This window comes from Lissotriton helveticus, chromosome 2_1 (assembly GCF_964261635.1).
Source record: "Lissotriton helveticus chromosome 2_1, aLisHel1.1, whole genome shotgun sequence".
Taxonomy (NCBI): Eukaryota; Metazoa; Chordata; class Amphibia; order Caudata; family Salamandridae; genus Lissotriton; species Lissotriton helveticus.
The window spans coordinates 1,313,523,019-1,313,550,317 of NC_136059.1; the positions used below are offsets into that span (position 1 = coordinate 1,313,523,019).

The window sequence follows — 27,299 nt, forward strand, 5'->3', positions numbered from 1 at the left end:
ATACACACACACACACACACACATTCCCTCCACCGATAGTAGTGAAGTGGAAGAAAGATTTTGAATGGTGCTGCAACGCTGAAAAAGTGGTGTTCCAGGGTAGGGGATGCCCGAAGAAGTGGGACAATACTTGGGGCAAATGGACAATACATAGGGCTTTGAGAACTATAGGAGTGAAGGGAAGGGGGGAGATGGGAGGGAGCATTGTACACTGCATCATATTGAATTGTACCCAAGAATGACTCGATTGCTAGATTTCAGCACTGTGATATAACAAATCCATGGAAGTTAAGTTTGATACCCTTTCTCAGCCTGATTGGGGGGTTGGAGTGGGTGTGGGGTGGTTTGGTTTCTTTCTGTTTGTGTCGGTGGGGATGTTTTGGGGTGGTGGGTGGTTGGCATTGTGGGTTTTTTCCTGTTTGGCTCTTGACACTGCATCGTGTTTCCTGCACAGCACCGTCGCAAGTCAACTTCAGTCTGTACTCTGTTTTGGTTGGACTTTTACATTGTACAATGTCCTCCGACTCGCCTTGATTGTACTCACGGGTAATGTATTACGGTTTCATACGCTGCTCCACTGGTTCCTCCTTTGCTCCCTAGGTTGTGCCCTCTAGCGGTCAGGCATGTTAGGCATTTTCGCCACCCGCCGGCGCGCTTCGCACTCTCAGCTGCACTTGCCAGTCTGACGCTCATGCGCTTTGCCCCAGCTGTTCTGTAGGTGGGAACCCTTCGCGTGCTGTCTTCCTTTACCTGCGCTGCTCCCCATTAGCGTTTCCCCTTGCTTCCACCTGGCTCCCTTACTCCACATGTGCGTTGTGACAAGCTGCGCTGTCTGCTATCCGCGACGCAAGATACTGCACCCTTCCCCACACCCTAACGGCTGACATTGTCTGCTGGACTTGGAATGTCCGCAGCCTGAATGACTACCGCAAGGCCCGTCTGATACACTCCCATCTACAGCGCCACAAGGTGGATATTTGCCTCTTACAGGATACGCACCTGTTACCCGTCTCCGTCTCCAGACGTCACTCTCGCTACTGGGGGGAATCCCACTCCTCAACATACTCTTCGTACGCCAGGGGAGTCTCCATCTTGCTGCGGCGTGGCATCCCTTGGCAGACCTCCCGGGTTCTTCTTGATCCGGAGTGTAGGTACGTAATCCTCCATTGTCTACTAGTGGCCCAGCCGGTCACGATTACTGCGGTTTATGGCCCCAATTCTGATGACCAGGCATGTTTTAATCATGTTTGGCACCTCATCTCCTGTGGTTCCGCGGCAATAGTTTGGGGTGCAGAGTTTAATGTTACGCTCTTGGCGACCCTGGATCGTTCTGGCTCTTGCACGTCTCATCCGTGTGCTGCAGCAGCTCTTACATCTATCTTAATTGACAATGCACTGTATGATGCCTGGCGCCACCTCCGTCCCGATGGCCGTCAAGGCACCTGCTTAACCGGCGCGCGGTGCTGCTGGTCGCAAATTGATTTCTGGCTGACTATGCCGGATGTCCTGGCTCGCTGATGCTGAGCATATGGCTTGCACCTTCTCCGATCACGCGCCGGTCCAGATCCGTCTTAGGCCTCCCCATTCCCAGCAGCGTGCCTTTACCTGGCGTCTTTCTCCAAACACCTTCTGCGCTGAAATCCACAAAGCGATCACCAACTATTTCGATCTCAGCGCGGGTTCTGTCGACTCTGCCTCCACCCTATGGGAAGATCTCAAGGTTGTCATTCGGATTGAGTGTATTTCCAAACAGGCGGGCGTTCTCCGCTCCACTCGCTCCACTCTGGCTAGGCTTGAGGCGGAAATTAAGGTTCTTGATGCCACCCAGGCGGCGTGCCCCAGCCCTGAGACGATGGCGCTGCTATGCCAAAAGCATACCGAATTCTCGGATGAAGTAGACCGTGAACTGTCCTTCCTTGGTAGAGAGGGTCGATCGTGCCGCTTTGGGGAGAGGGACCACCCGGGGCGTACCCTTGCTAACCTCCTACGTCCACCGCCCGCTGCCTCCTATATAACTGCTCTCAGTGATGGCAGCCCGGATAGGACCACCTCTATGGAAGATATTAAATCCATTTTTTTTAACTTTTACTCTCACCTCTATTCTGCCGGCACTCCCTTGCCACGGGAGGAGTTCGACCAATATTTTGAGTCCATCTCCCTCGTCTGGCTCGAAGACTACCATCGAAAATTTCTTGATGAGCCATTCTCCAGGGAAGAAATATTGACAGCCATCAACCGCTTACCTAGCGACAAGGCCCCTGGCCTGGAAGGCCTGCCTGCCTCGATCCTTTCGACACCAGGCTATTCCCGCCGTCCCTGCGCGAAGCATTGATAACTTTGCTCCTTAAACCTGACAAGACTGCTGACCGTCGTGACTCCTACCGTCCTCTTTCCCTTATAAACATAGATAATAAAATCTTCACCAAATTGATGGCCTCCCGTCCTCTTCTCCTAATGCCCACCATCGCCCTCCCTGATCAATCTGGCTTCATACCTGGCAGGGCAACCTCACATAATCTTCGCACCATTTTCTCCGTCCTGCATCAAATTAACCCTAACTTGCCGGTCGTGGCCACACTACTCAATGCCACCAAGGAGGCGATACGTTGGAGTGGCCTTTCCTGTTTTACATTCTACCGCATGTGGGTTTCAGCGCTCCCTTTCTTCGTAATATCAAACTCCTTTACACGAGTCCCTCCGCACGTCTCCACATTAATGGTCAGGTATCCAACCCCATCAACATTGCCCGTGGCACTCACCAGGGGTGTCTGTTATCGCCCATGTTTTTTGCCATCGCCATGGAGCCCCTGGCTGCCAGGCTACGGCAGCACCACACACACAGGGGCATTGGTTTCTCGTCCCGCTCTCTCCTGGTCTCAATGTATGCGGAACTCCCCCCCCGCCCCCCCCGGAAATCCTTAACTCCCTGGTTCGAAAAATCATGTTTTGGCGTGCTTTCGGGCATCCAGGTGAACTGGAGGAAGTCGGTCCTATTTCCCCTGACTGATGCTACTGTCCCCTTCACACCAGACTTTCCATTCGTGTGGGCATCCGTCCCCACGTGCTATTTGGGCATCTGGTGACGTAGGGATTTGGATGAATTGTGGAGGTCGAACTTCGGGCGGGCTGTTGATTGGCTTGAATCCAGAATCCCTTCGTGGAGCTGACTGCAGCTTTCCTTGGCTGGCCATATCGCCATAGCAAAAATGGTGGTCCTGCCTAAATTCCTCTCTCTCTTCTTGAACATACCTATTCCCCTCACCTCTCATTTCTTTCGCAAACTGCGCTCTAGTCATTTCGCTTGTTTGGGCAGGTAAACACCCCAGTGTGGCCTACGATATCCTCAACCTCCCTATGTCTGCAGGTGGGATGGGTGCGCCTGACTTTCGGATCTACACCTTATGGGCCCAGGCCAGCTTCTTGCATTTCTGGACTCATGTTTTGGCGTGCTTTCGGGCATCCAGGTGAACTGGAGGAAGTCGGTCCTATTTCCCCTGACTGATGCTACTGTCCCCTTCACACCAGACTTTCCATTCGTGTGGGCATCCGTCCCCACGTGCTATTTGGGCATCTGGTGACGTAGGGATTTGGATGAATTGTGGAGGTCGAACTTCGGGCGGGCTGTTGATTGGCTTGAATCCAGAATCCCTTCGTGGAGCTGACTGCAGCTATCCTTGGCTGGCCATATCGCCATAGCAAAAATGGTGGTCCTGCCTAAATTCCTCTCTCTCTTCTTGAACATACCTATCCCCCTCACCTCTCATTTCTTTCGCAAACTGCGCTCTCTAGTCATTTCGCTTGTTTGGGCAGGTAAACACCCCAGTGTGGCCTACGATATCCTCAACCTCCCTGTGTCTGCATGTGGGATGGGTGCGCCTGACTTTCGGATCTACACCTTATGGGCCCAGGCCAGCTTCTTGCATTTCTGGACTCACCCCAACCCATATCAGCCTCATGTCGCAGTCAAGACCGATGTGGCCTCTCCTTCGCCCTTGTCCACAGCTCTGTTCACGCCTGCGGTGCATCCCCGGGTGGAGGTTGACACGGTCGAGACGCTGGGCATGGTCTTGGCTGCGCCGACTCTCTGGTCTCCCTCTCCTCTCTGCCAACACCATGCCAATTGTAAACCACCCAGATTTCCCCTCACTCCAGACTTCCAGCATGTCCCGACACGCGGCGCGTTTGGGCCTGAGAACGGTGGCGGATCTTTACCTGGGAAATGCCTTTTACTCTTTTCCAGAGTATCCGGGGTTGCAGGACACGCTACTATTTTATCAGTTACGTGCCACTTGCCGGAACTGCACTCTACATTCCCTCAGCCCCAGCCCACTCTCCCGGCTCTTGACTTCATTTATAGTTCCACGTCGCCGCACAAGTTAGTCACCAAACTGTACGCTTTGTCCTTGGTGTCTGCCCCCATCACATCGGATCGTGCGCGGGGGGCGTGGAGCGTGGACCTTGGAATTGACATTTCGGAGGCCGACAAGTTGTATTGCTGTAATCAAACCAAAAAGTTGTCCCCGTATTACCGGCTCCGCCTGATCCATTTCAAGTACTTGCACAGACTGTACCGCACCCCAGTGCAGCTTCACCGGCTCGGGCTCACCCATGGAGATAATTGTATGCGTTGTGCTGCTCCCGCCGCTGACTTTGCCCATTAAGCGTGGCTCTGCCCCAAGGTCTCCGAGTTCTGGCAGGCGGTGTGCTCCACCGTCTCCGACATCACCGGTGCTGCAGTGCGCCCAGACCCTCCCCTGTGCCTTCTTGGCTTTGTTAAGTTTTGCCCTGATGCTTCCCGCCGCCTGATTTCGATGCTATAGGTCCTCGCCAGACGTAGGGTGGCCATGTGTTGGTGTCCGCAGCCTGCTCCTAGGGCCGAGAGTTGGTTGGAGGATGCCTCTCGATGCCAAACCCTCCTCTCTGAGTTTTGGGATTTAATGCCTACCAGGTCCCGCCGTGTCGACATTTGGGCCCCCCTGGTCGACTATCTCCTTTCCCGCTCCCACCCCAGCGGCGCTACCTCTCCCGCGCTCCCCGCCGGCCCTGGGTCCGTGGCAGCCGCCGGTGTTGGTTAGTGAATGCTCCCACCTCCCCTATTTCCCATCAGCGCCCCTGCTGCTTTAGACTTTCATCTGTTATTGTGCTTCTATGCGTGCTTCCCCTTGGGAGGCTGTAGCTCTGGACTGTGGAGCTGTGACTTTAACATTCCTGGTTTTACTGAATTGCTGTAAACGTAACCCAATTGCAACTCAATGTCTGTATTGTCATTTATATTGCTACCGCGCGCTGTGGTTATGCGCGGTGTATTGTGTCAGCCATGTTGATCTTCCTTAATAAAGTTTTTGAAAATTAAAAATTAATTTTTTTTTTTTTAAAGTTTGATACCCTTCAGGAAACGTATGATACATATCCGTTAATAGATGTACAGACAGATTTTTGTTTATGCAATAAAAAGATTTTTTTAAAACAATGTACATCACCTGTTCGCCTCTGTAGATCACATATTCTGCATAAGCAAGTCCATTTACACTTGGTCTGCCGATGACGGAGTGATGTCCGGGAGGGGCATGGGCCATCTTCATAGTACTGAATTGTAGGAAAGATTTTCCTAACGTCACTCGACAAAAAAGCATTTGTCTAGAAGGAAAACACCAGGAAAAATTATTATTTTTGCTACAAAAGTCCAAAGAAAACAATTATTCATGCACAAATGTACTTCTGAGGCAACGTTCCACAAGGAGATATGTAAGGAAATGCCTCTTTTTGTGTGGTCACCCCCAAGTTTTTGGACTGATGCTGCTGGCTTTTTGAATCTCAGCGAGCACCGACACCTGGTAACCAGACCGCAGTGCCTGTGCCCTTATGCTTAAACAGATCTGTTGAACAGGCTCCTACTCAATCGGCTAACTTACCTGTAAGACACTAATAAATGGTACCCAGGGAAACTAAGTTAGAGGGTCACCTCAAGGATTGCAGCACTGGTTATTCCACTCGGTGTGCGACACGAGTAAAACAAGACCTCCAGCCTGCCAATTGTAGGGTGGAAGAGCAGATTGAACTGCCAGCCCAAATTTGCCATTCAAAGTAATGGCTAAGCCAGACTTCCACCTGGCATATGTGTAAGTCACCCCTATGCAGGCCTTTTGAGTCCTAAAGCAGGGTGCAACCTATTTCACTGGCAGAACATGCAGTTAACATGATCGGTTAGTAAAAATTTGAAACTGTAATTTTTACTATGGAAATGCTTGGTCGCTGCATAGGCGAGTACAGAGTTACACGCTGACCCCTCAGCTGTACTACCTCTGACATGGTGAGGCCAAATGGGTCATTCAAGGTACCAAACAACTCATTACATTAAGCCCGACTTGATTCTCAAGTCAAAATTAATATAGCAAGTTGTTTGTGGACTTTAGTCTCCTGTGCCCATACCAGTTACACATAGGGTGATGTTGCAGATACAGCTGCCTTTCCTCCTAGGGAGATGTGCTAAAGACTCCCAAGAAATGATACAATAAGGGTCTGTTCTGGAAGGAGGTATTACCTCCCTCCTTCAGAAAGCCACTGGTGTTTGCTTAAAAGCCGGGTTTTAAAGGAATGCGGACTCACGTCTGAGCATACCCATCCCACTCGGGGTGACAAATGCAAAACTACAGTTAATGGACAGAATGCAGAACAATGTCATACATTCACCCCAGTACAGAGATCTGGGCCTAAATCCGTTGTTTTTTTGCACTCCACACCACCCCAGGTCAGGCATGGCCATATGCAAATCAGCCTCACTTGACCCTGTGCCTCATGGGAACAGTCCAGCCCGAACTGCCAAGCCATGTCTTTCCTGGACCGGAATCAAGCATCCTAGGACCGGTTTCTGGCTATCAGCCGTCTTCAGCCAGGGTAGCTTGACTCCAGTAGTGTGGAGAGCATGGGACTCACATCTGAGCATACCCATCCCACTCGGGGTGACAAATGCAGATGGATTTAGGCCCAGATCTTTGTACTAGGGTGAATGTAAGACATTGTTCTACATTCTGTCCATCAACTGTGTTTTTTGCAATTTTCACCCCGAGTGGGCTGGGTATGCTCAGACGTGAGTCCCAGGCTCTCCACACCACTGGAGTCAAGCTATCCAGGCTGAAGAAGGCTGATAGCCAGGAACCGGTCCTTGGATGCTTGATTCCGGTCTAGGAAAGACATGGCTTGGTAGTTCGGGCTGGACTGTTCCCATGGGGCACAGGGTCAAGGCTGATTTGCATATAGCCATTGTCTGACCTAGGGTGGTGTGGAGTGCAAAAAACGATGGATTTAGGCCCAGATCTTTGCACTGGGGTGAATGTAAGACATTGTTCTACATTCTGTCCATCAACTGTGTTTTTTGCAATTTTCACCCCGAGTGGGCTGGGTATGCTCAGACGTGAGTCCCAGGCTCTCCACACCACTGGAGTCAAGCTATCCAGGCTGAAGAAGGCTGATAGCCAGATACCGGTCCTTGGATGCTTGATTCCGGTCTAGGAAAGACATGGCTTGGTAGTTCGGGCTGGACTGTTCCCATGGGGCACAGGGTCAAGGCTGATTTGCATATAGCCATTGTCTGACCTAGGGTGGTGTGGAGTGCAAAAAAACGATGGATTTAGGCCCAGATCTTTGTACTGGGGTGAATGTAAGACATTGTTCTACATTCTGTCCATCAACAGTGTTTTTTGCAATTGGCACTAGGGACAGGACAGGGGAAACCAGCTCCCAGACCGTTTTTTCGGGGCCGTGTAGCACACCTGGCGGCCACACCTTTGAGTTGGGCTAGGGAGCTACACATGCCGGGAGAGGGGTCCTGCCATATTCCAAGTGGGCAGAATGGCTCAACCTGGGATGCCCAGATGCCACAATTCGCAGGAAGTGGTCATCACCTGGAAGAAAACCTGGTAGCCTAGTGGCATCCAACTGCATCCTGCCATGAGAGCATTTTCTGAGCATAATTAGGGCACCCCCTGGCACCCTAAACTCAGATCTCGAATGGACTGGAATGGAAGAAGGACCAAGGAAGGACTGCCCTGTGTAACTGGTAAAACGAGGCTGCACCGGCATCAACTGCACCTGCTGGCTACCAAAGGAAAGGTAGTGTGCCTGCAGTTTCTTGTTCGAGGAGAAGCAATCTACAGAGCCCAGCCAAAGCCAAAAGACTCCAAGGGCCAGCTGGTATATTGCTCGTAGCACAGGGACCCAACAGCTGAAGAAGGCAGACAAGTTAGTCGCCCAAAGCCTTCAAACTGCCACCAACCTCTGCCGTGCGGGGACCAGCCCCTGACTTGCAAAGTTGCAACCGAGTTTACTGAGCCCGAGTGTCGTAAGAGTGCAGCTGGGACCCGCATCACTTCAACACACAGTGACTCCAAGGTTTGCTGGATTGCCTTCTGATCTGAAGTTCAGGGACATAAAAGACTTCCAACTCTTATGTTGCTACACCTAGACTCTGAGTCTGTCCTACCAAGTGGTGCCAACCCAGTCCTGGTGTTTGGAAGTGAGGCCTAAGATGCTTACTTCAACAAAACGGACACATCCTCTCTGGAACCGGCGCCGTTGCATGCATACGAACGGCTCATCATCCCCTGTTGTGTGGGCATTGCCTCTGCTGCATGAATCGACCCCACGAGCATCGCCTTCTGAACCAGCACTGTGCGATGATCTACCAGGTCTTCACATCTCCACCAACAGCCTTGACAATGCTGCTGAGAACTCTGCATTGCAGCCCCTGTGCTCATCGGAGCAGACGCATAACCACTGTTGCGTGGTCCAGGACCATTGCATCACCAGCATTGTGAGGATCGACATTGACGCATCGCTTCGTCTGCACCCCACATCTTCGACATGTCATGCAGTCAGGATTAAGGTACTTTTGTTCAGCAGGACTAACTGGGTCCCTGTATCTGGCCTGTGCTCCATCACTGTCGGACTTAACTTTTGACTTTGTACGGGACCGGCACGAGCAGCCCAAATAAGCACTTATTGCTTCTAAGTGCTAATTTACCGTTTATTCTTTGAAAATTCATCTCTCAAGTTCTACTTATTCTTTTTTGTCGTTTGGCGTGTTGTATTTATTAAATTAAGCTATATTTTGCTAATCTGGTGTGGAATCTTATTGTGTGGTGTTTTTACTGTTTGAAGTGTCACACAGATACTTTACACATTGCCTCTAAGTTAAGCCAGCTGCACTGTGCCAAGCTGCCTGAGGGTTAGCACCGGTTAATTTAGGGTTTGCCTGCTTCTTACCCTGACTAGGATTGAAGTTGCTGCCTTACTTGGGATCATACCCCAGTCAACCAACAACCCAATTTCTAACACTGTTCCAGATCCAGAAGTCACAAGAGTCATTCCAAAGGTTGATCTTCTCACTCAAAGTCATTGAGTAAGCCGAAGAAAAAGCACAAGAAATTTAAGCGGGGTTCTGCCCCTTTCCACCACTCACACACTCCTGAGAATCACACCTTGTACTGGCACAACTGATGTTTCCGGGCCCATCAGCAACTTTGAAACAGACTGATGCGTTCTGCCAGGCTCAGACTCTTTAGATCCTTGTGGATTCCCACTGGTGCATCTTTGGGCCCCATGGAGCCTAGAGGTTCTCCATCTGGATTGCCAGTGGCTTATTTACCCTCGTGGCTAGTTGGTCCCTTCGAGCCAATCCCGGGGCCTGCTTTTGGCTCTGCTGCCTCGATCCATGGCAGTTTCCTGCACTTTGACACGGATGCCGGAAGATGAGGTACCAATTGTCCTCTCTGACTCAGAGTTTGGCACGTTCGACCTCAACCAAGTCTGCACTCTGCTTCTGTAGAGGCCCCACTCCCTCCACTTGATACGCCTCCTCCACAAGGGAGCACACACACCCTGCATTGCCTGTGTGGCACGGATGCTGACAATGACAACTGTGCCAGTGATGAAACTTGTCAGCCATACCACAAAGAGCATGGGTATGTTAACCTGCAGGAAGCTAGTGGCCTTAATACCTTCATTGAATCAGGGCTTCTTTTACTCCCTGGCCCTGCCACTGAGGGCAGTGCTCCATACGCCATGGTGATGCGCAGGGCGGCTGAAGTCCATGACCTCCAGCTCCCCTCCTTGGAAGTCAAGACTAAAGTCTTCCAGCTGGGGAAAACATCCACTGAGCCCCTCTTGCTTTCTTTTAACAAGGCAGTTAGCATTTCTTGTCGAGGGCATGGACCAAACCTTGCTCTAGCCCTCCTACTCAACCGCCAGATTGCACAACGCCACCACCCTGTCCCGGGAAACAGTGCGTTTATATCTCAGCACCCATCCCCTGAAAGCATGGTGGTGCAGGTGTTTACAAGAACGACAAAAGCACACACTTTTCCAACTACTCCTTCTTCCCAACTTAAATCGAAGTTTTAAAATTTTCACCTGCTAGTTTTAAAGTTAAGTTGAGTATAGGCGGTAACTGATTGATTCCTGCAGTTTGTTTTCAGTGGTACAATTGCGAAGTCATTGTTCGCCTATTTTCCTGAATGGTCACCCACTGATGATATGCTGCTCCCTTAAATACAATCTTGAGTGCCAATAGTTTATTAGGTGGGAGAGATCGACATTGTAGAACAAGTTACTTACCTTCAGTAATGCCTTATCTAGTAGAGATTCAAGCTAGACAGATTCCTTACGTTAGAATAATTCCCATTTGTCAGACTGGACCAGGAAGTCATTTGAGCAATACTTCTGCCACCAGTAGGGGGCGTTGTTTGGCTCTGTGTCAGTGTTGTATGTGAAAAAAGTGATGTGCACAGTACCTCCAGAGGCGCCACCCCTGCGTGCTGACGTCAGTTACTTTTGCCACTTTCCACGCCAGGAGCGTGGAGCCACGATGAGAACTGACCAAAGGTGTGAAACACTAAGGCCTTGAGAAGGGTGTTCCTTATATTGCAACCGTATCGCAGAGCTGGAGGATAGGAAGGTCAGTAAGGAATCTTCGGCTCAATAGAGTATCTACCAGGTAAGGAGCTACAAAATGTTATTAACTTGTTCATCTGATAGAGACTTCTAGCTGCAGATTCCTTACCTTAGAATAGATACTCAAGTAACGCCTCGACAGAGGCGAGTCTGTGCTGCCAAGTTTAAATAAAAAAAAGTCCTGAATGACCGAATGAGCGAAATGCCCAATGCGACGGACCTTAATGTCCAGATAGTAATCTTTGGTAAACGTGCTCAAAGATGCCCACGTTGCTGCCTGACAGATGTACAGTAAAGGGACTTTGCAGGCTAATTAAATGGTTGTAGCCTTACCTCTGGTGGAATGAGCATGCAAACCTTCAGGGGGTTGTGCACTATCCATCTTGAGACTGTGTTTCTGCATGGCCTGTCCTTTAATAGCTCCAACGTACCCCACAAAGAGTTGATCATCTACCCGGAACTCTTGTTTTGTTTAGGTAGAACAGCAACGCTCTCTCCGGGTCTAGACAGTGCAGTCTCTCCTCTTTGGAAGAGTGAAGCGGAGCAAGGTGATGTTTTGGCCTACATGGAAGGGTGCCACAAACTTCGGAAGGAAGGAGGTAATGTGTCCAGAGGACTAGCTTGTCTGGGTAGAAGGTGGAGTAGTGAGGTTGTGACGAGAGAGCCTGCAGATCACTGACCCTCATGGCTGATGTGATTACCACTAGAACTGCAGTTTTGATTATTAAAAGCCTAGGAGGGCAATTGTGCAGAGGCTGAAAGTGTGCACACATCAAGAAGGTGAGAACAAGATTAAGATTGAATGGGGCAGGGTGAATGGCCTAGGGAAGAACATGTGCTGCAAGCCTTTAAGAAAGCTAGCCACAACAGGTAACTTAAATGAAGGTTGCTCCGGCAACCGCAAAACTGCCACAATGGCTGCAAGACAACCTTCAACTGGACCCAGAGCAGAGCTCTGCTAGGCCAACAATAGAGCAAACAGAAGAACCTAGGATAGAGGTGCAGAAAGGTGGGTTGATGTAGGAATCACACCATGTCACAAACTTATCTCAACAGCAGGCGTATACAGACTTGGTAAGGGGATGCCTGGCTGGCACAATAACATCACAGACTTTGGGAGGAAGGTTGAAAGCTGTCAACTGTCGCAGCTAAATCTCCACGCATGAAGGTGAACAGTGTGCAGGTTTGGGTGCAAACCCCTGCCCTGTTGCTGCAACAGAAGATCCTCTCAAAGAGGCAGCCTGATCAGAGGCCCGATGGTTAAATCTAGAGCCACAAGAATAACTTGGGCACAGTTGTTCCTGATGAGCTCGAGAACTGCGGGAAAGAGTGGTATTGGCGGAAAGGCATACAGGAAGCCAGATCGCCACTTGAGACAAATAGCTTCTCAGAGCAAGTCGCCTTGGAAACTCCAGCATACAAAACTGCTGACATTGCATGTTCTCACCTGTGCAAACAGATCTAACCAAGGCTCTCCCCACTGCTGAAAGAGTCCTTGCAACACCTTCGGGTGGAGACACCGTTCATGATCCGCTAGGCATCTTTGGCTGAGTTGGTCAGTCCTGGCATTCAGAGAGCCCGTCAGGTGTTGAACCACCAGGTAAATGCCCTGGAGGCACAACCATGTCCGGAAACCCAGAGGCTTTTGATAAAGGGTCTATGACCCTACTCCAACTTTTGTATTGCAGTACCACATGTCGGTGGCGTTGTCCTTCAACACCCAATCGTAGCAGTAGAGGAGGACTGGAACCTCCGACATTCACAGAAGAGCTGCAACCACTTTCATCACTTTTGTAAACACCCTTGGAGCGCTGGAAAGGCCAAAGGGGAGCATGGCAAACTGAAAGTGCTCTTGGCTCATCGTGAAATGAAGGCAACAATTGTGGGCAGGCAGGAAGGGAATGTGGAAATATGCATCCTGCAACCCCAACTCTACCATCCAATCTCCTGGGACCAGGGCAGACGGAACTTATGCGAGCATCTTACATTTCTCCTTTTTTAGGAAGAGTTTTAGAAGGCGCTGGTCCAGGATAGGATGAAGGCCTCCGTTCTTCTTGGGCACCAGAAAGTCGCGGGAATAGCAACCATGACCTACTTCTGATGCTGGCACCATCTCTATGGCTCCCTTGGCCAATAGAGCCAAGCACTTCCTGGGGGAGCAAGGAGAGGTAGTCCTCCGTCTGCTGGTCTTAAGTGGGTGGCATGGGAGGAGGGGTACTCACAAAGGAGGGAGTAGCCCCTTTGGTTGACTTGCAAAACAGAAAGGTCCGATGTTACTGACTGCCAGTGGTGCAGGTGATGGCTTATATGGCCTCCGCCACCCCACACTGGATGTCCAAGATGGTAGGGGGCTAACTAAAGGAGTTTGGAGTCTGCAGCTGCTGGGGGGGGTGGTGGACTGACCAGACTTCTGGCTACTTGTTGACTTAAAAGATCAGGGATGGAGACTTATGTGGGATAAGGTTATTCCTGAGGCTTTTAATGCCGAGCTGGTTTCTACTCGTCATGCGAAGCTTCAGATCTGTTTGGAAGCAGAGGCTTCCCAGGATACTATTTTAAGGGCTATTGACACTTTATGCGTTCACACAAATTCTGTTCTTATCAAACGGGGTTGTCCGGTATATCCCAGCTCCATGTAGGTGGTTGGACAAGGATTACACTAGTGCACATAAGGTGTTCCTAGCTTTTTTTTTTAAAAAGCAGAGACCGTTGTTAAGTGAAAATGCATGAGCTATATATAGAGCAACAGTAAAAAATAGAAAGCTTTTATTAAAAAAGAACTGTGTGAGAATATTCTTACAGGTAGTGCTTTGAAGGACAGCACCATGTTCTGGATGGTTGTAAACATCCTTCCTTTACAGTGGACTAGGTATCCCACCAGGGAGTTACAGTGCCAGCCGTGGCCTGGGAGAACCACTTCTCGGCACTTAATGCACAAGTTACCTACCTTCGGTAACGATATATCTGTAAGAAACATTAGTTAGTGTTAGATTCCTTACCTTAGAATAGGCGTCAGACTGGATCCGGAAAGTTTTCGTCAGCAGTACCCCTGCGCGTCGCTAGGCGTGGTCCGCGGCTCCACGTCCGTCGTCAGCGTCGTAATCGCCTGGATGACGTCGGAGTACTTAGATGCCGCCATCGCGCACTGACGTCAGTTCTGTACATAGCTTTCCGCGGCAGTAACGCAGAGCCATGATAGAAACAGACACTGGTGCCATAAAACTAGGGCCCTGAAAGGGATGTCCTTAACCCTAGATATCGGTTTGCAGAATGGGGAGGATGGGTGGGGCGGTAAGGAATCTAACACTAACTAATGTTTCTTACAGATATATCGTTACCGAAGGTAAGTAACTTGTGCATCTGAAAGAAACACGTTAGTGTTAGATTCCTTACCTTAGAATAGATACCCCAGCAATACCAACCCCGGTGGTGGGTCCGCGAACCAAGATCACACCAGAAAGTCCTGGAGAACAGAACAGCCGAAAAAGCCATCTCTCCGGACTTGGCTGGCCAGGCAGTAGTGCTTAGCAAACGTGTGCAGCGAGGCCCACGTAGCTGCCTGACAGATGTCCTGCAAGGGTACTCTCAGACCCAGGGAAGTAGTAGCTGCCGTGGCCCGAATGGAATGGGCGTGCAGCCCAACAGGAGGCTCCTTTTTTTCGCCAAGGAGTAGCAAACTTTGATGCACAAGACGACCCGCTGAGAGATGGTCCGTTTGTGCACCGCTCGTCCCTTCTTAGTGCCCACGTAACCACCAAAGAGCTGGTCGTCCACCCGGAACTGGCGTTTGCGATCTAGATAGAAAGAGAGCGTACCGTTTGGGTCCAGATGGTGGAGCCTCTCTTCCTCCTTCGAAGGATGCGGAGGCGGAAAGAAGGCGGGCACGGTGATGGACTGCCCGATGTGAAAGGCTGTGACTACCTTGGGCAGGAAAGAAGGACGAGTCCTCAGAACAACTTTGTCCGGAAGGACAGAGAGGAAAGGATGTTTTGAAGATAGAGCCTGGAGCTCACTCACTCTCCTGGCAGAGGTGATGGCAACCAGGAATGCAGTTTTAAGAGTCAGAAGACGAAGAGTACAGTTATGAAGTGGCTCAAAGGCAGCGCACATCAGAAAAGTCAGAAGAAGGTTCAAGTCCCACTGAGGCCTCACAAAGGGAACAGGAGGGAACATGTGTGTGATGCCTTTCAAGAATCTATTTACAACAGGGGACTTGAAAAGAGAGGGCTGATCAGAAAGCCTTAAGAAGGCTGAAACTGCGGCGAGGTAGCCCTTGATAGTGCCCAGAGCAGAGCCCTGCTGGGCAAGAGACAGAAGGAAGAGGAGAACCTCTGAAAGGGGGGCAGAGAGTGGATCCACAGCCTTTGCTGTGCACCATGCAACAAACCTGTTCCACTTGCAGGCGTATACCGTTTTTGTGGAGGGACGCCTGGCTGCCAGAATCACATCACAGACTTCAGGAGGCAAGTCTAATGGCCTCAACTGTCGCTGCTCAATCTCCATGCATGGAGGTGGAGGCTGGACAGGTTCGGGTGGAAGACCGTCCCCGGCAGCTGCAACAGAAGGTCCTCCTGAAGAGGCAGACGACTCTGGGATCGACTGACATGCTGAGTAGCTCGGGATACCAGTATCTTCGTGCCCAGTCTGGAGCCACAAGGATGGCTTGGGCCCTGTCTCGCCTGATCTTCTTCAGCACTCTGGGCAGAAGTGGTATAGGCGGAAAGGCGTACAACAGACCGCAACTCCACTCGCGACGAAGAGCGTCTCCGAGCGAGTTCCGCCTTGGAAATTCCAATGCGCAGAACTGATGACATTGTGCGTTCTCTTCGGTGGCGAATAGATCTAACCAAGGCTCTCCCCACTGCAGAAAGAGACCTTGCGCCACGTCAGAGTTCAGAGGCCATTCGTGATCCATTATGCACCTACGACTGAGTTTGTCCGACCTGGGGTTCAGGAAACCTGCCAGGTGTTGAACCACCAGGGTGACGCCCTGGTGTTCCAGCCATGTCCAGAGGCGCAGAGCCTCCTGACAAAGGGTCCATGACCCCCACACCGCCCCGTTTGTTGCAGTACCACATGGCGGTGGTGTTGTCCGAGAAAGGGGAAGACTGAAACCCCTAATCTGCGCAGATGAGCTGCGACCACTGCCATCACTTTCGTGAACACCAGTGGGCCGAAGGGGAGCACGGTAAACTGAAAGTACTCGTGGCCTACCATGAACCGCAGGGAACGCCGCTGGGCCGGCAGGACAGGGATGTGGAAATACGCGTCCTGCAAGTCCAACGCTACCATCCAGTCTTCTGGGTCCAGGGCAGCTAGGACCTGAGCCAAAGTCAGCATCTTGAACTTCTCCTTCCAGAGGAAGCCGTTGACGCTCCGTAGGTCCAAGATAGGGCGTAGGCCTCCTTTGCCCTTCTTGGGTACCAGAAAGTAGTGGGAATATTAACCACGTCCCACTTCTATCCCAGGAACGCGCTCAATGGCCCCCTTGGCCAAGAAGGCTAGAACTTCCTCCTGCAGAAGTTGCAAGTGATCCCCCGACATGCATTGGTACTGCGGTGGCATGGCTGGAGGGGTCGCCTCGAAGGGGAGGGAGTAGCCCCTTCGGACGATTTGCAGCACCCACCTGTCGACGTGATGGTACGCCAGTGGGGGAGGTGATGGCGAACCCATGCCCCCCACTGGCGATAAATGGGCCTGAAATGCCAGACTAGGAAGGCTTAGAGGCAGATGCTGTAGGGGCGGGTGTGGACTGACCCTGCCGGTGTCCCCCGGTATCGCCACGTCCGCGACCGCGTTGAGCCTGGGTCTGCGGTCTGTGGCTGGCTGGATGTGTGGGGGCGCCCCTTCCTTGGCCACAAAAGGAGCGATAAGCAGAAGTTTGCTGGTGTTGGCTTAGGCCCATGGACTTGGCCGTAGCCCGGAGTCCTTGAAACGCTCCAGCGCACTATCCGCCTTGTCGCCAAAGAGGCGACGGCCATCAAAGGGCATGTCCATGAGGGTGGCCTGGACATCACCCGAAAAGTTGGCGGACCTCAGCCAGGTGTGGCGGCGAACCGCCACCGTCGTTGCAATCGCCCTACCCAGCGAGTCCGTTGTGTCGAGTCCACAACGTATGGAATAGTGTGCTGCATCCCGCCCTTCCGCAAAGGCTTGGGCGAGCTTTGCCCGGGCCTCCTCCGGGCACTTTGGCAGCACCTCCGCAACCGTATCCCACAGAGAGTGGGTGTAATGGCCCAAAAGGCAGGCGGTGTTGACAGACCGCAGCCTCAAACTGAAGGAGGAGAACTGTTTCTTCCCAAACTGATCGTACCTTTTAGATTTTTGAGGAGCGGTCGGGAATGCGGTCTGGAAGGTAGAGGCCTGGATCACCAGGCTCTCGGGGGTGGGGTGAATGGACAGGAAGTTAGGGTCGCACAGGGCCGGGCGGTGGCGTTGGGCCTCGTTCCGATCCACAGGGAGGCCTGTGGAGGGCTTGGACCAGGTGCCCAACAGAATGTCAGTGAGGGCTTTGTTGAATGGCAGTAGAGGCTCCGAGGAGCTTGCCTGCGGTTTGAGCACCTCAGTGAGGATGTTAGTCCTCACAGCCACAACAGGGAGCTCCAGAGCCAAGGCCTTGGACGTCCTGTTCAACACCACGCTGTAAGCAGCCCCCTCCTCCCTAGCCACGGAGGGAGGAGAGACAAATCCAGTGTCGGGCGAAGTGTCCAGACCACTGGCCTCCCCTAGCTCGTCTGCCCAGTCCTGGCTCAGCTGGCACTTCAGTGCCAGAGGGTCCTCAGACCCCTCCCAGTCCCCCTCGTCATCCATATCCTGATAGTCAGGGAAAAATGATGAAGGGTCATAGGTGAATTGCTCACCTGTTGGCGCCGGAGACTGCGCCGGTCCGACGCTGGACCCGAACTGGGGCTGGGACTGGGGACGTCGTAGTCCGGGAACGGCGTCGTGGGCGACACCCTTGGGGTCGGCGCCAGCGGAGGAGTCATGAGGTCGACTAGCAACGACCCGGATCCGGGCCTGGATCCTGCGGGGTCGGGACCGAAGTCTGTGCCGGGGCGGAAGCACCCACGGCACCGGGCCGCCAGGACTCCCAGACGGACCCGCGGGGCCGGAAGGCACCTCGACAGGGTCCGACGGAGGGAAGTGAGTCCGCGAGCGATGACACCTCTTCGACTTCTTTTTCGAGTGCCTCGACTTAACTAAGGAATTGGAGACCGACGAGTGGTGTTCACTCGTCGAGCGGTGATGACTGCAGCTCCGCGACCGGTCCCTCGACTTCCTCCTCGACCGCGAGCTCGAGCAGCGCGGAGCAGACTGCCGGAGCTCGAGTCGCTTACGGGACCGCTCCAGTCTAGCCTTCGAGGTCAAGGCCCTGCAGTCGGGGCACAACTTGTCATCGTGGTCGGCCCAGAGACAATAAAGGCACCGACGGTGGGGGTCGGTCACCAACATCAAGCAGTGACAGTCCTCGCAAGGATTAAAACCAGGCATCCCTACCAGCACCGCTAGTCGAAGGTTGACTCGAGAAGAGATCAAAAGTGATCCAAAAAGTTAGTCAAAAAATTACTAAGAGTACTGCTCTTCCCGGATCTGCACTTGCTGGCGCAAAAAAAAAAAAAGAACTGACGTCAGCGCACGAGGGCGGCGTCTAAGTACTCCGACGACGTCATCCCAGCGATCACAACGCAGACAACGGACACGGAGCCGCAGACGACGCCTAGCGACGCGCAGGGGTACTGCTGACGAAAACTTTCCAGATCCAGTCTGACACCTGGGGATATTCTAAGGTAAGGAATCTAACACTAATGTGTTTCTTTCAGATGATTAGGATACTGAACCACCTATCCCGTTCTTAGTCGGACGAGATAAACTGAGGTTTCATTTGGAGGAAGTTAGAAAGGTACTTTTTTGTCTCTGAAGACAGAGAGCGAGGGAGGGAGACAGTGAGAGGGAGGCAGAGCGAGGGAGAGGGAGGCAGAGCGAGGGAGAGGGAGGCAGAGCGAGGGAGAGGGAGGCAGAGCGAGGGAGAGGGAGGCAGAGCGAGGGAGAGGGAGGCAGAGCGAGGGAGAGGGAGGCAGAGCGAGGGAGAGGGAGGCAGAGCGAGGGAGAGGGAGGCAGAGCGAGGGAGAGGGAGGCAGAGCGAGGGAGAGGGAGGCAGAGCGAGGGAGAGGGAGGCAGAGCGAGGGAGAGGGAGGCAGAGCGAGGGAGAGGGAGGCAGAGCGAGGGAGAGGGAGGCAGAGCGAGGGAGAGGGAGGCAGAGCGAGGGAGAGGGAGGCAGAGCGAGGGAGAGGGAGACAGAGCGAGGGAGAGGGAGACAGAGCGAGGGAGAGGGAGACAGAGCGAGGGAGAGGGAGACAGAGCGAGGGAGAGGGAGACAGAGCGAGGGAGAGGGAGACAGAGCGAGGGAGAGGGAGACAGAGCGAGGGAGAGGGAGACAGAGCGAGGGAGAGGGAGACAGAGCGAGGGAGAGGGAGACAGAGCGAGGGAGAGGGAGACAGAGCGAGGGAGAGGGAGACAGAGCGAGGGAGAGGGAGACAGAGCGAGGGAGAGGGAGACAGAGCGAGGGAGAGGGAGACAGAGCGAGGGAGAGGGAGACAGAGCGAGGGAGAGGGAGACAGAGCGAGGGAGAGGGAGACAGAGCGAGGGAGAGGGAGACAGAGCGAGGGAGAGGGAGGTAGGGTGGGAGAGAGAGAGGCAGATGTGCGTATGCTGGGTCTGGTGGCTCAGTGAACGAAAGCGTCTGCTGCAGGGACCTGTGTTCAATCTCATGGTCACAATTTTTTGTTGCTTTAGCCCCGCCCCTCCTCCTCTGACCCCGCCCCCACCGGTGCGGCCCTCGGCCACAAACCACACTGTAAATTTGGCCCCCAAGGGAAAGTTTTTGAGTACCCATGCTATAGACCTATCCCCGGGTTTAGAGCTGGCAGGGACACAGTGGAACAGAACCTTAATTTACATCTTTTAATAACCAAATACACCAGGGCTAAAAAAGGCCGGATACACCTTGCCTTCATGGACCTCAGCTCAGCCTTTGACCAGGTTAAAAGAGAAATGCTCTGGGCGGAGCTGAGGAGCAATGGGGGTGAGTTATCGATTGTCACCTTTTTGAAGGATCTGCACAATGGTTTAACTGGATCGGTCAGATTTGGAAGCAATGGGGACTGCACCAAGCACTTCATTTTAAAGCGGGGAGTCCGTCAAGGCTTTATTCTGACACCCTATCTTTTTATAATGTATATCAATCGCTTAGAGGGGGTGCTCTCCAAACAAGGTCTAGATATCCCAAGAGTGAGTGAGAGATTGCTCCCTACTCTTATATGCTAATGATGCGGTTTTTATCGCACGCACAACTGGAATCCTTCAACAGCTTTTAGCTTTATTTATCGATTTTATGGATAGTGTAGACCTGTTAATCAACTTAAAAAAATTCCATGATATGGTTCTGGGCCCTAAGAACATCAAAAGGTCAAGTTTTGGGGAGCAGTGACAGGTTTTAAGCATGTTGTACAACTTTTTATACCTAGGACTTTTAATAGATTCAGGTCTTAATTGGCATCCTCTGATAAAAAAATTACGGGGTGTCTTAAGAGGGCTATTGCTAGTCTATATGGCTTTTGGTCCTGCCTGGGAAACAAGCCAATTAAAATTCTGTTGGAAATCTAGAAGGCAAAGTTTATACCCATAGCCACTTTTGGCTATGCGTTATGGGGCTACACTATAATTGCCCCAATTTGGGTGAAGGAAAAAAAATTCTGTGGGGCCTTTTAGGAGTAGGACAATGTACACCCTCAGAGATTGTTCTTGAAGAGCTTGGCATGGCATATATCACACCTTATTGTGGTGCACAGTCTGGGTAAAGGAGGAGTTAACCTTCAATAGGCTAATCATCTGGGACTGTCCGACAATGGACAACATATCTCCTGAGCCTTGGCTGTGCTATCTGAGGGAAAACGTTAAAGCTCTTGGGAGGCTAGAGCTATTTCTACATTGTAAAAGACGTTACTTGGCTGAAGCAGGCCCTTTTGTCTCAGGCTGGCAGCTGAGAGGGGTGCCTCGGCCTCCGCCAATACGACGGTGCGTCAGTATAGATTGACAAAATCTCCTTGAGATGTGCAATTTTCATTGGAACCTATTGACCTATTTCAGGTTGAGCATACTCCATCAGTTGCTCTTTGATAAGGGTACTTGGTATAAAACCGTAGACCTACCGCCCTGCACCTGTGATAAAGTCTCGATCTGTGACACCGTGCACTTTCTTATTATTTGTTCCAGATTCAACATCTTTCGCTGTATATTTTTAAGGTAACTCTTATTGGCCACGGGTCTAAAAAAAAAAAAGCTTAGACATGCTTTTTTTATACTTACAGATTTTATCTACCCCAAAAATATGTTTTAATGTGTCATGGTACATGTTTCTTTTTTTTTTTTTTAGCTCAGGACAGTCTGGTTTTCTAAAAAGTCAAGCAGCCAATTTAAGGCTTTATCATGGATGCCGGACTTGTAAAGCCTACAAACTAATATGGTGTGAAAAATGGTATCGAGGGCGGCTAACAAAATCGAGCAATACCAGCATTACTGGATTGCCAGCATCCAGAGAAAGTGTAACTGAATCAGTCACAGCCACCTGCACAGTCTTGGCGCTATGGAAGGCTCTAAAATAGGATTGAGAGGGGAGCAGTATTCCGTGTTCCTCCAGATAGGCAGAAAGCTGTGTGTTTACCAGACCTTCCAAGATCTTACCTAGCGGGGGAAGGGGTGGGATGGGCTGGAAGTTGGTAAGGTTCTTCGGGTCCCCGTTAGTTTTCTTTGGAATACGGAAGACCTGAGACGCTTTCCAGTTTAGCAGCAATTTTGCTGACTCTAAAGAAAGATTGAAAAGGGCAGTTATGAAAGGTGTTAATGTGACTGATAGGCTGGCGACTATCTGGGGAGGACAAGGGGACAACCTAATCATATGGAGCTTGTGAGAAAGTGCCATCTTTCTTGCCTTGGTATGCCCCCACTTTTTTTTTTAACTGCTGATGTGCTTTGACTGAGTGTGCCCTGGGTCCCTGCCAATCAGGTACCCAAGGTCTGTGTTCCTTCCCTAAAAACTATGCTGAAACAAAATACCCAATTGGCATCTCTGGCCCTCTGTCAGCCCCTAGTAAATGGTACCCTAGGTACCCAGGGCATGGTGATCAGAGAAGACCCCTGAGGGCTGCAGCACTGATTGTGCCACCCTCAGGGGCCCTGTACCCTAGTACCCACACACTGCCTTTGCAGGCTGAGTGCCTAAGTACAGAACTAAAACAAGAGTCGACATGGCACACATCCCTGTGTGCCATGCCCACAGAACCCACTGCCCTGGCATACCTCAGTCACCCCTCTAGCTGGGTGCCCTATGCCAGAGGTGAGGGCACGGGTGCATGAGCCCTGTAGGGGCCATTCCTGGGCAGTGTAAGTGCAGTGATGCCATTTAAGAGTATATGGTGCTGGGAGGTTGTCATTACGATCTCCACAGCACCATAATGGCTACACTGAAGACTGACAAGTTTGGTATCAAACTTCTCAGCACATTAAACCCACACTGATGCCAGTATGGGATTTAATGTAACATGCACGAGAGGGCATCTCAGAGATGCCCTCCAAAACCCGAACCTACAATCCACGTCTGGGCTGAGTGGCTGCAGAGGCTGCCACACAGCAGACATGTTGCGGGACCCCTGGGTGGAGAGCCCCCCCGCTCACCTGGGTCTGCAACAAAGCACATCCTGGGCGAGGTGCTAGGTCTCCTGCCTCAGTATGGACAGGGGGAAGCTTCAAAGGCATACCACCTCTGAGAGCTTCTCCAGACCATTTGCTGTACCCAGCAACCAGCCCCCCCAGCAGTCCTACCCCCAATCTGGCAGGAAGACTGGCGGGAAAAACTATGTCATGAAGGGGGTGTGCCAACCTGTGCCAACTCCACCCCTCAGATGGAGGAGGCGAGGTGAAGCACGACCCGGGGCGCTGGCCATCTTGTAGATGGGGAGTCCTGCCCAATCCCAGCTAGGCTCCTGCCCCCCTCCCACAGGAGAGGAGCAGGCTAGGGGGTGTACTCACCCTAGGACAGGGACCCATTGTTCCCTGCCCTTGCCCTACCTGTAACGCCCCTAAATTTAGTATTTGGGGCTCCCTGAACCTTCCTTCCTCAGATCCAGATATCTAAAGAAGAAAGAAGATCATGAAGAAGATGATGATCCGCCGCGCAGCTGCTAACAACAGGACAACATCTGACTTGGCCCCAGCCCTACTGGCCTGTTGATCCTGGAACCTGCTCCTGCCTAATCCCGGCGACCTCCGCGGACAGCAACCTTGGGACACCCAGAGGACCTGCCTGCCTTGACCCTCTCGAAGATTGGGACTCCCATCAGCAGAGGCTCTGCTGCAACACCCCACCTGGTGTTCACCAGGAAGCTCCGGACCAGCCCACTCTGCACCAGCCGAGCCCGGGCCGGGCCAACCCGAACCAAGACCACAAGGACGTCCCCCCGGCGACTGGGACCCGAAGTCCAGTGCCCAAAGACCTTCCTCGACGAACCAGCCGACGCCTGCAGACTCAGAACCAGGGGACACCCCAACCGCGACCAGCCGAGGGTAAGCTTTTCCGACCCCTAAACCGGGCGCCCCCGCGGCCACCTGTGCCTCCCTTTGGGGTACCTACCTGTGCTCCAAGATACCAACTTACCTCTTGAAGTGCTGGTCGCCCCTGGAGAGTCACCGTCCCAGAGCCTGCAGCCTTTGTCAAGATCCTCATTGGATAACATTGAGCACCCGACGGCTCAAAAGCACCCAGCAACCAGCTGCCCGAGTGCCGCTGACTGTGACCCCTCTGTCCTAACTTACTCCCCCCCCCCCCCTTGCCCTGAGCAAGTGACCAGGAGCCCAGCTCCCGGAGCCGCGAGGCCTGCTAGCCAGCAGCCACCAACCGAAGGCCCCCTTTCCCTCATTGGATAACATTGGGCCTACCTACCTCTGCACCCGGCCGCCCCTGTGCCGCTGGGACTGAACTAACTGTACTCACCTGACCCTGGGGAACCCCTGAGTCTACGCCCAGAACCCTAACTTCACCAGTCAAGTACCCACCTGGAAACCGGTAATTCACTTACCTGCCATTGGATAACATTGACCCCAAAATTTTCCAAGTCTGAAGTTTTGAAAACTGAACATATTCCTATAAAATCAGCCAAAATCCGAATTCCAAAATACTCACCTGTGATCAGGGGAGATGCCAGTACTGTACCTTTCAGCCCAGTACTGAACCGCAAAAGTAATCTCTAGCGGGTTTACTAGTAACCTGTATTTTCTCCATAGGAACCCATTGTCTGCTTTTCTATGAAATTTCTTCTAAGTGTCTACTTTTGAAAACTGCAAATATTCTTTAAAAATCGTACGAAATACTGAAACGCAATTACCTTCCTGTTTTGAGTTAAGCCCCCCAGCGCTGGCCCTAGGAGCCTAGTGCTGGGTTACAAAAGTACCGCGATCGTACTTTAACTGTAACCCAAATTTCCTCCCATTGGATAACATTGTCAGAATCATCTTGAAAAGTTTCTAAGTGTGAACTTTTAAAACAGCTTTCTATTCAGGAAAATTCATCGCAGTAACCAAAACGTTTTTGCTAATCTGGTTTCAGCTTAGACCCCAGGACTGAATCTAAAATCTAGTCCTGGAACTACCATAGTAATCCATAAAGTAATCAACTGTACTTACCTATGAAAAACCCATTGAGCTCAATGCTAAAGTGTGTTTCAGAACTGTATGGCTTATTAGCAATCCTGTAATTATTGTGTACACAAACTTATTGCTCCTCTGCAAAGTAATTACCTGAGAGTACTCGTATCTCGAAAAGTATATTTTTATAACTGTTGGTTCTAAAAATAAAATAACTATATCTAAGGATATAACAACAAATGGCCTGGAGTTCAGTTCTTGAGTGTGTGAAACCTTTTGCTGACTGAGTGTGTACAACAAATGCTTTACACTGTCCCCTGGTACTACCTTACTGCTCGACCAAGCTACCACTTTGGAGAGTAAGGTCAGTTCTGACTTTAACCTCTGTTATACCTGTGGGGTTTGTGGACTCTATACACACTGTACTGCTTTATTGTCCAGTATGGTTGTATGTTTTAACAACGAATTCCCCAACCACGACTTCCCCAACAACGAGGTCTTAACCACGACCTCGTCTTAACCACGTTTTTTCCCCACGCATTCCTTTACCACGAATTTTCGTTGTAAAGGAATGCGTGTAAAAAATGCTTTCCAACGTAATCGTGACACGTCATGCTACATTGCCGGTGTGGGATAGTGCATCGCTTGTCACTAGGTCACCTCTCCTATTTCCTCTTTGTAGTGGTTAACATATTGCCTCCTGGTCCGTTTGCCTTGCGCAGCAAGTAGTCGGCGTTTTTTAAATGTATGCATTACTTAGTGGAGCTGAGCACTTTGCACTTTCCAGAAGTGTGCGGGCTGTTGTTCATCCATATTATTTATGAAACAATGTACTACTGAGTGAATAAGCTGAATGCCCCTCCACTTTTTTTTTTTTCCTCAAAGAATATCCATTTTTCAATTGTTATCGCTGCGCTTGGCAGTTCAAAAACACAGAGCCACACATCTTTACGGGTTTTTCTTCATGTTTAAACAACTTTTTCGAGTTTGTAATTTTATAGAAAACGGAAAAGTGGGGAGGGTATATTAGCTTAAATCCAAAGCTGCCCTCTTTTGAACTTTTAATCCAAGTTCGAGGCCCGACACCATCCTGTGAGTCTTGAGAAAGCACTTCATTTTGCGTGCTTGACTACTTATCCGGAGCTTATAGTTCACGCAGAATGCAAGCCTGCCATCTAGTGGTCATTTCTTTCTCCATGTATCTTGATCACAGAAGACAAAAGCATCTATTAAGCTTCGTTGTTCAGGTAAGTCGTGGTTTAGGAAAGTCGTTGTTAACATTTGTCGTTGTTCGGACTTCGTTGTTCAGGCAAGTCGTAATTTAGACTTCGTTGTTAAGGATGTTTCCCGTCCAGTATATATAGAGCCACTTTCTCACAGAGCTGGAGGAAGGTTAAATGGTGCCAGAGCAAATCCACTGGAAAGCACCCATGAGGAACCCCATATAGTCCCATAGGACCTATTACACTCCAGAGAGGACAGCCGCACATTTGAAAACCTCCAACATTGCCAGGAGTAACATGGCTCATCCTCTCTTGATGCAGCAAACTCCAGCTAGTCCGGCGCCTGAGCTGTGATGGGTATTGGTGGAGGCACAGAGGCAGAGCCTCTTGAGGAGGGTTAATTTCCACCAATTATGGTTTATGGGAATCAGATGGAAGTATACAACTACCTTGCAATCTCGATCCCCCCTTGGGACACTCAATGCTTCTTGTGGTTTATCCTTTGTTTCTTTCTTTTCATTATGTAAATGGACAGATCAACACATCTAATCTCTTTCAAAGATCTTACAAACCAAAATCCACCTGGGCCTTCTCTCTGCCCATGTTTCAGCCACTATTGTTTTCCATATCTCCACAGTTACAATATGTATATTCAAACTATCCAGTTTTTTTCTTTGTTAAAGATGGAAGAGAATTTGGTATTTCTGGCTAGACACTGTGGAATTGATTAAAACGGCTTTGCCTATTTCGTTGCTTAAAATATAGTCAGGCCTTTAAATGCTCCTTTCTTGAATCAGGTTTAGCATGGTTTTCCCATTTTATGGGAATTATTTGGACTCCTGGTTGATCACTTATGTGGTACTTAAAAGTGGATGTGCAGTACTTCTAGCACAGTGGAAACATATATTAAACAATAGGTGCAAAATGGAGGAGGAGCTCAAATAAAAATTCAATTAAGCTCGGAGAGGAAGAGGGTCATCATCTAGCCATCAGTAATTTTTCAATCCTAAAAAGACCCTAGGAAATTTCAAGTACCAACCTGGAGGGATACTGAAGTCAAAAGCCTAAAATGGTCTTTGTCTCTTCTCCTGGTCTTTCAAAATCCCTACACTTGCAAGGTTTTGTGATCATGTTAGGAACAAACCTTCAGTGGGCTATCTCTAGACACTGTCCTTGCTACTATGATCAACAAAGGCACGACCAACAGGTTTAAGCAACATACTATTTTGCATCTGTATACTCTCTCCAAGTACCACTGGACAAGGTTCTCTATGGCCACCACAGGGTACTTCATATCACTTAGGTAAAAAACAAAACAAAAATAACCCCATACCCCTCCGACCCCACCCATGCCCTGCCTTATCTAATTCTTTTAGATTATAGGTAGAAATGTGTCGGAACCTGTATAGTAGTGGGTCACTTACCTATTATGGG

The 27,299-nt window shown here is 50.9% G+C and overlaps 1 protein-coding gene across 5 annotated transcripts in view; it reads right to left on the minus strand.

The window, feature by feature from the left end:
- Nucleotides 1–27,299, minus strand: part of LOC144818631 (poly [ADP-ribose] polymerase tankyrase-1) — a 682,266-nt gene that overhangs the window by 7,865 nt on the left and 647,102 nt on the right. For all 5 annotated transcript variants that reach the window (XM_078676238.1, XM_078676237.1, XM_078676236.1 and 2 more), the window contains one exon: nt 5,481–5,637. In XM_078676238.1, coding sequence (XP_078532364.1) covers nt 5,481–5,637 — 157 coding nt within the window. The remainder of the gene's footprint in view (nt 1–5,480; nt 5,638–27,299) is intronic.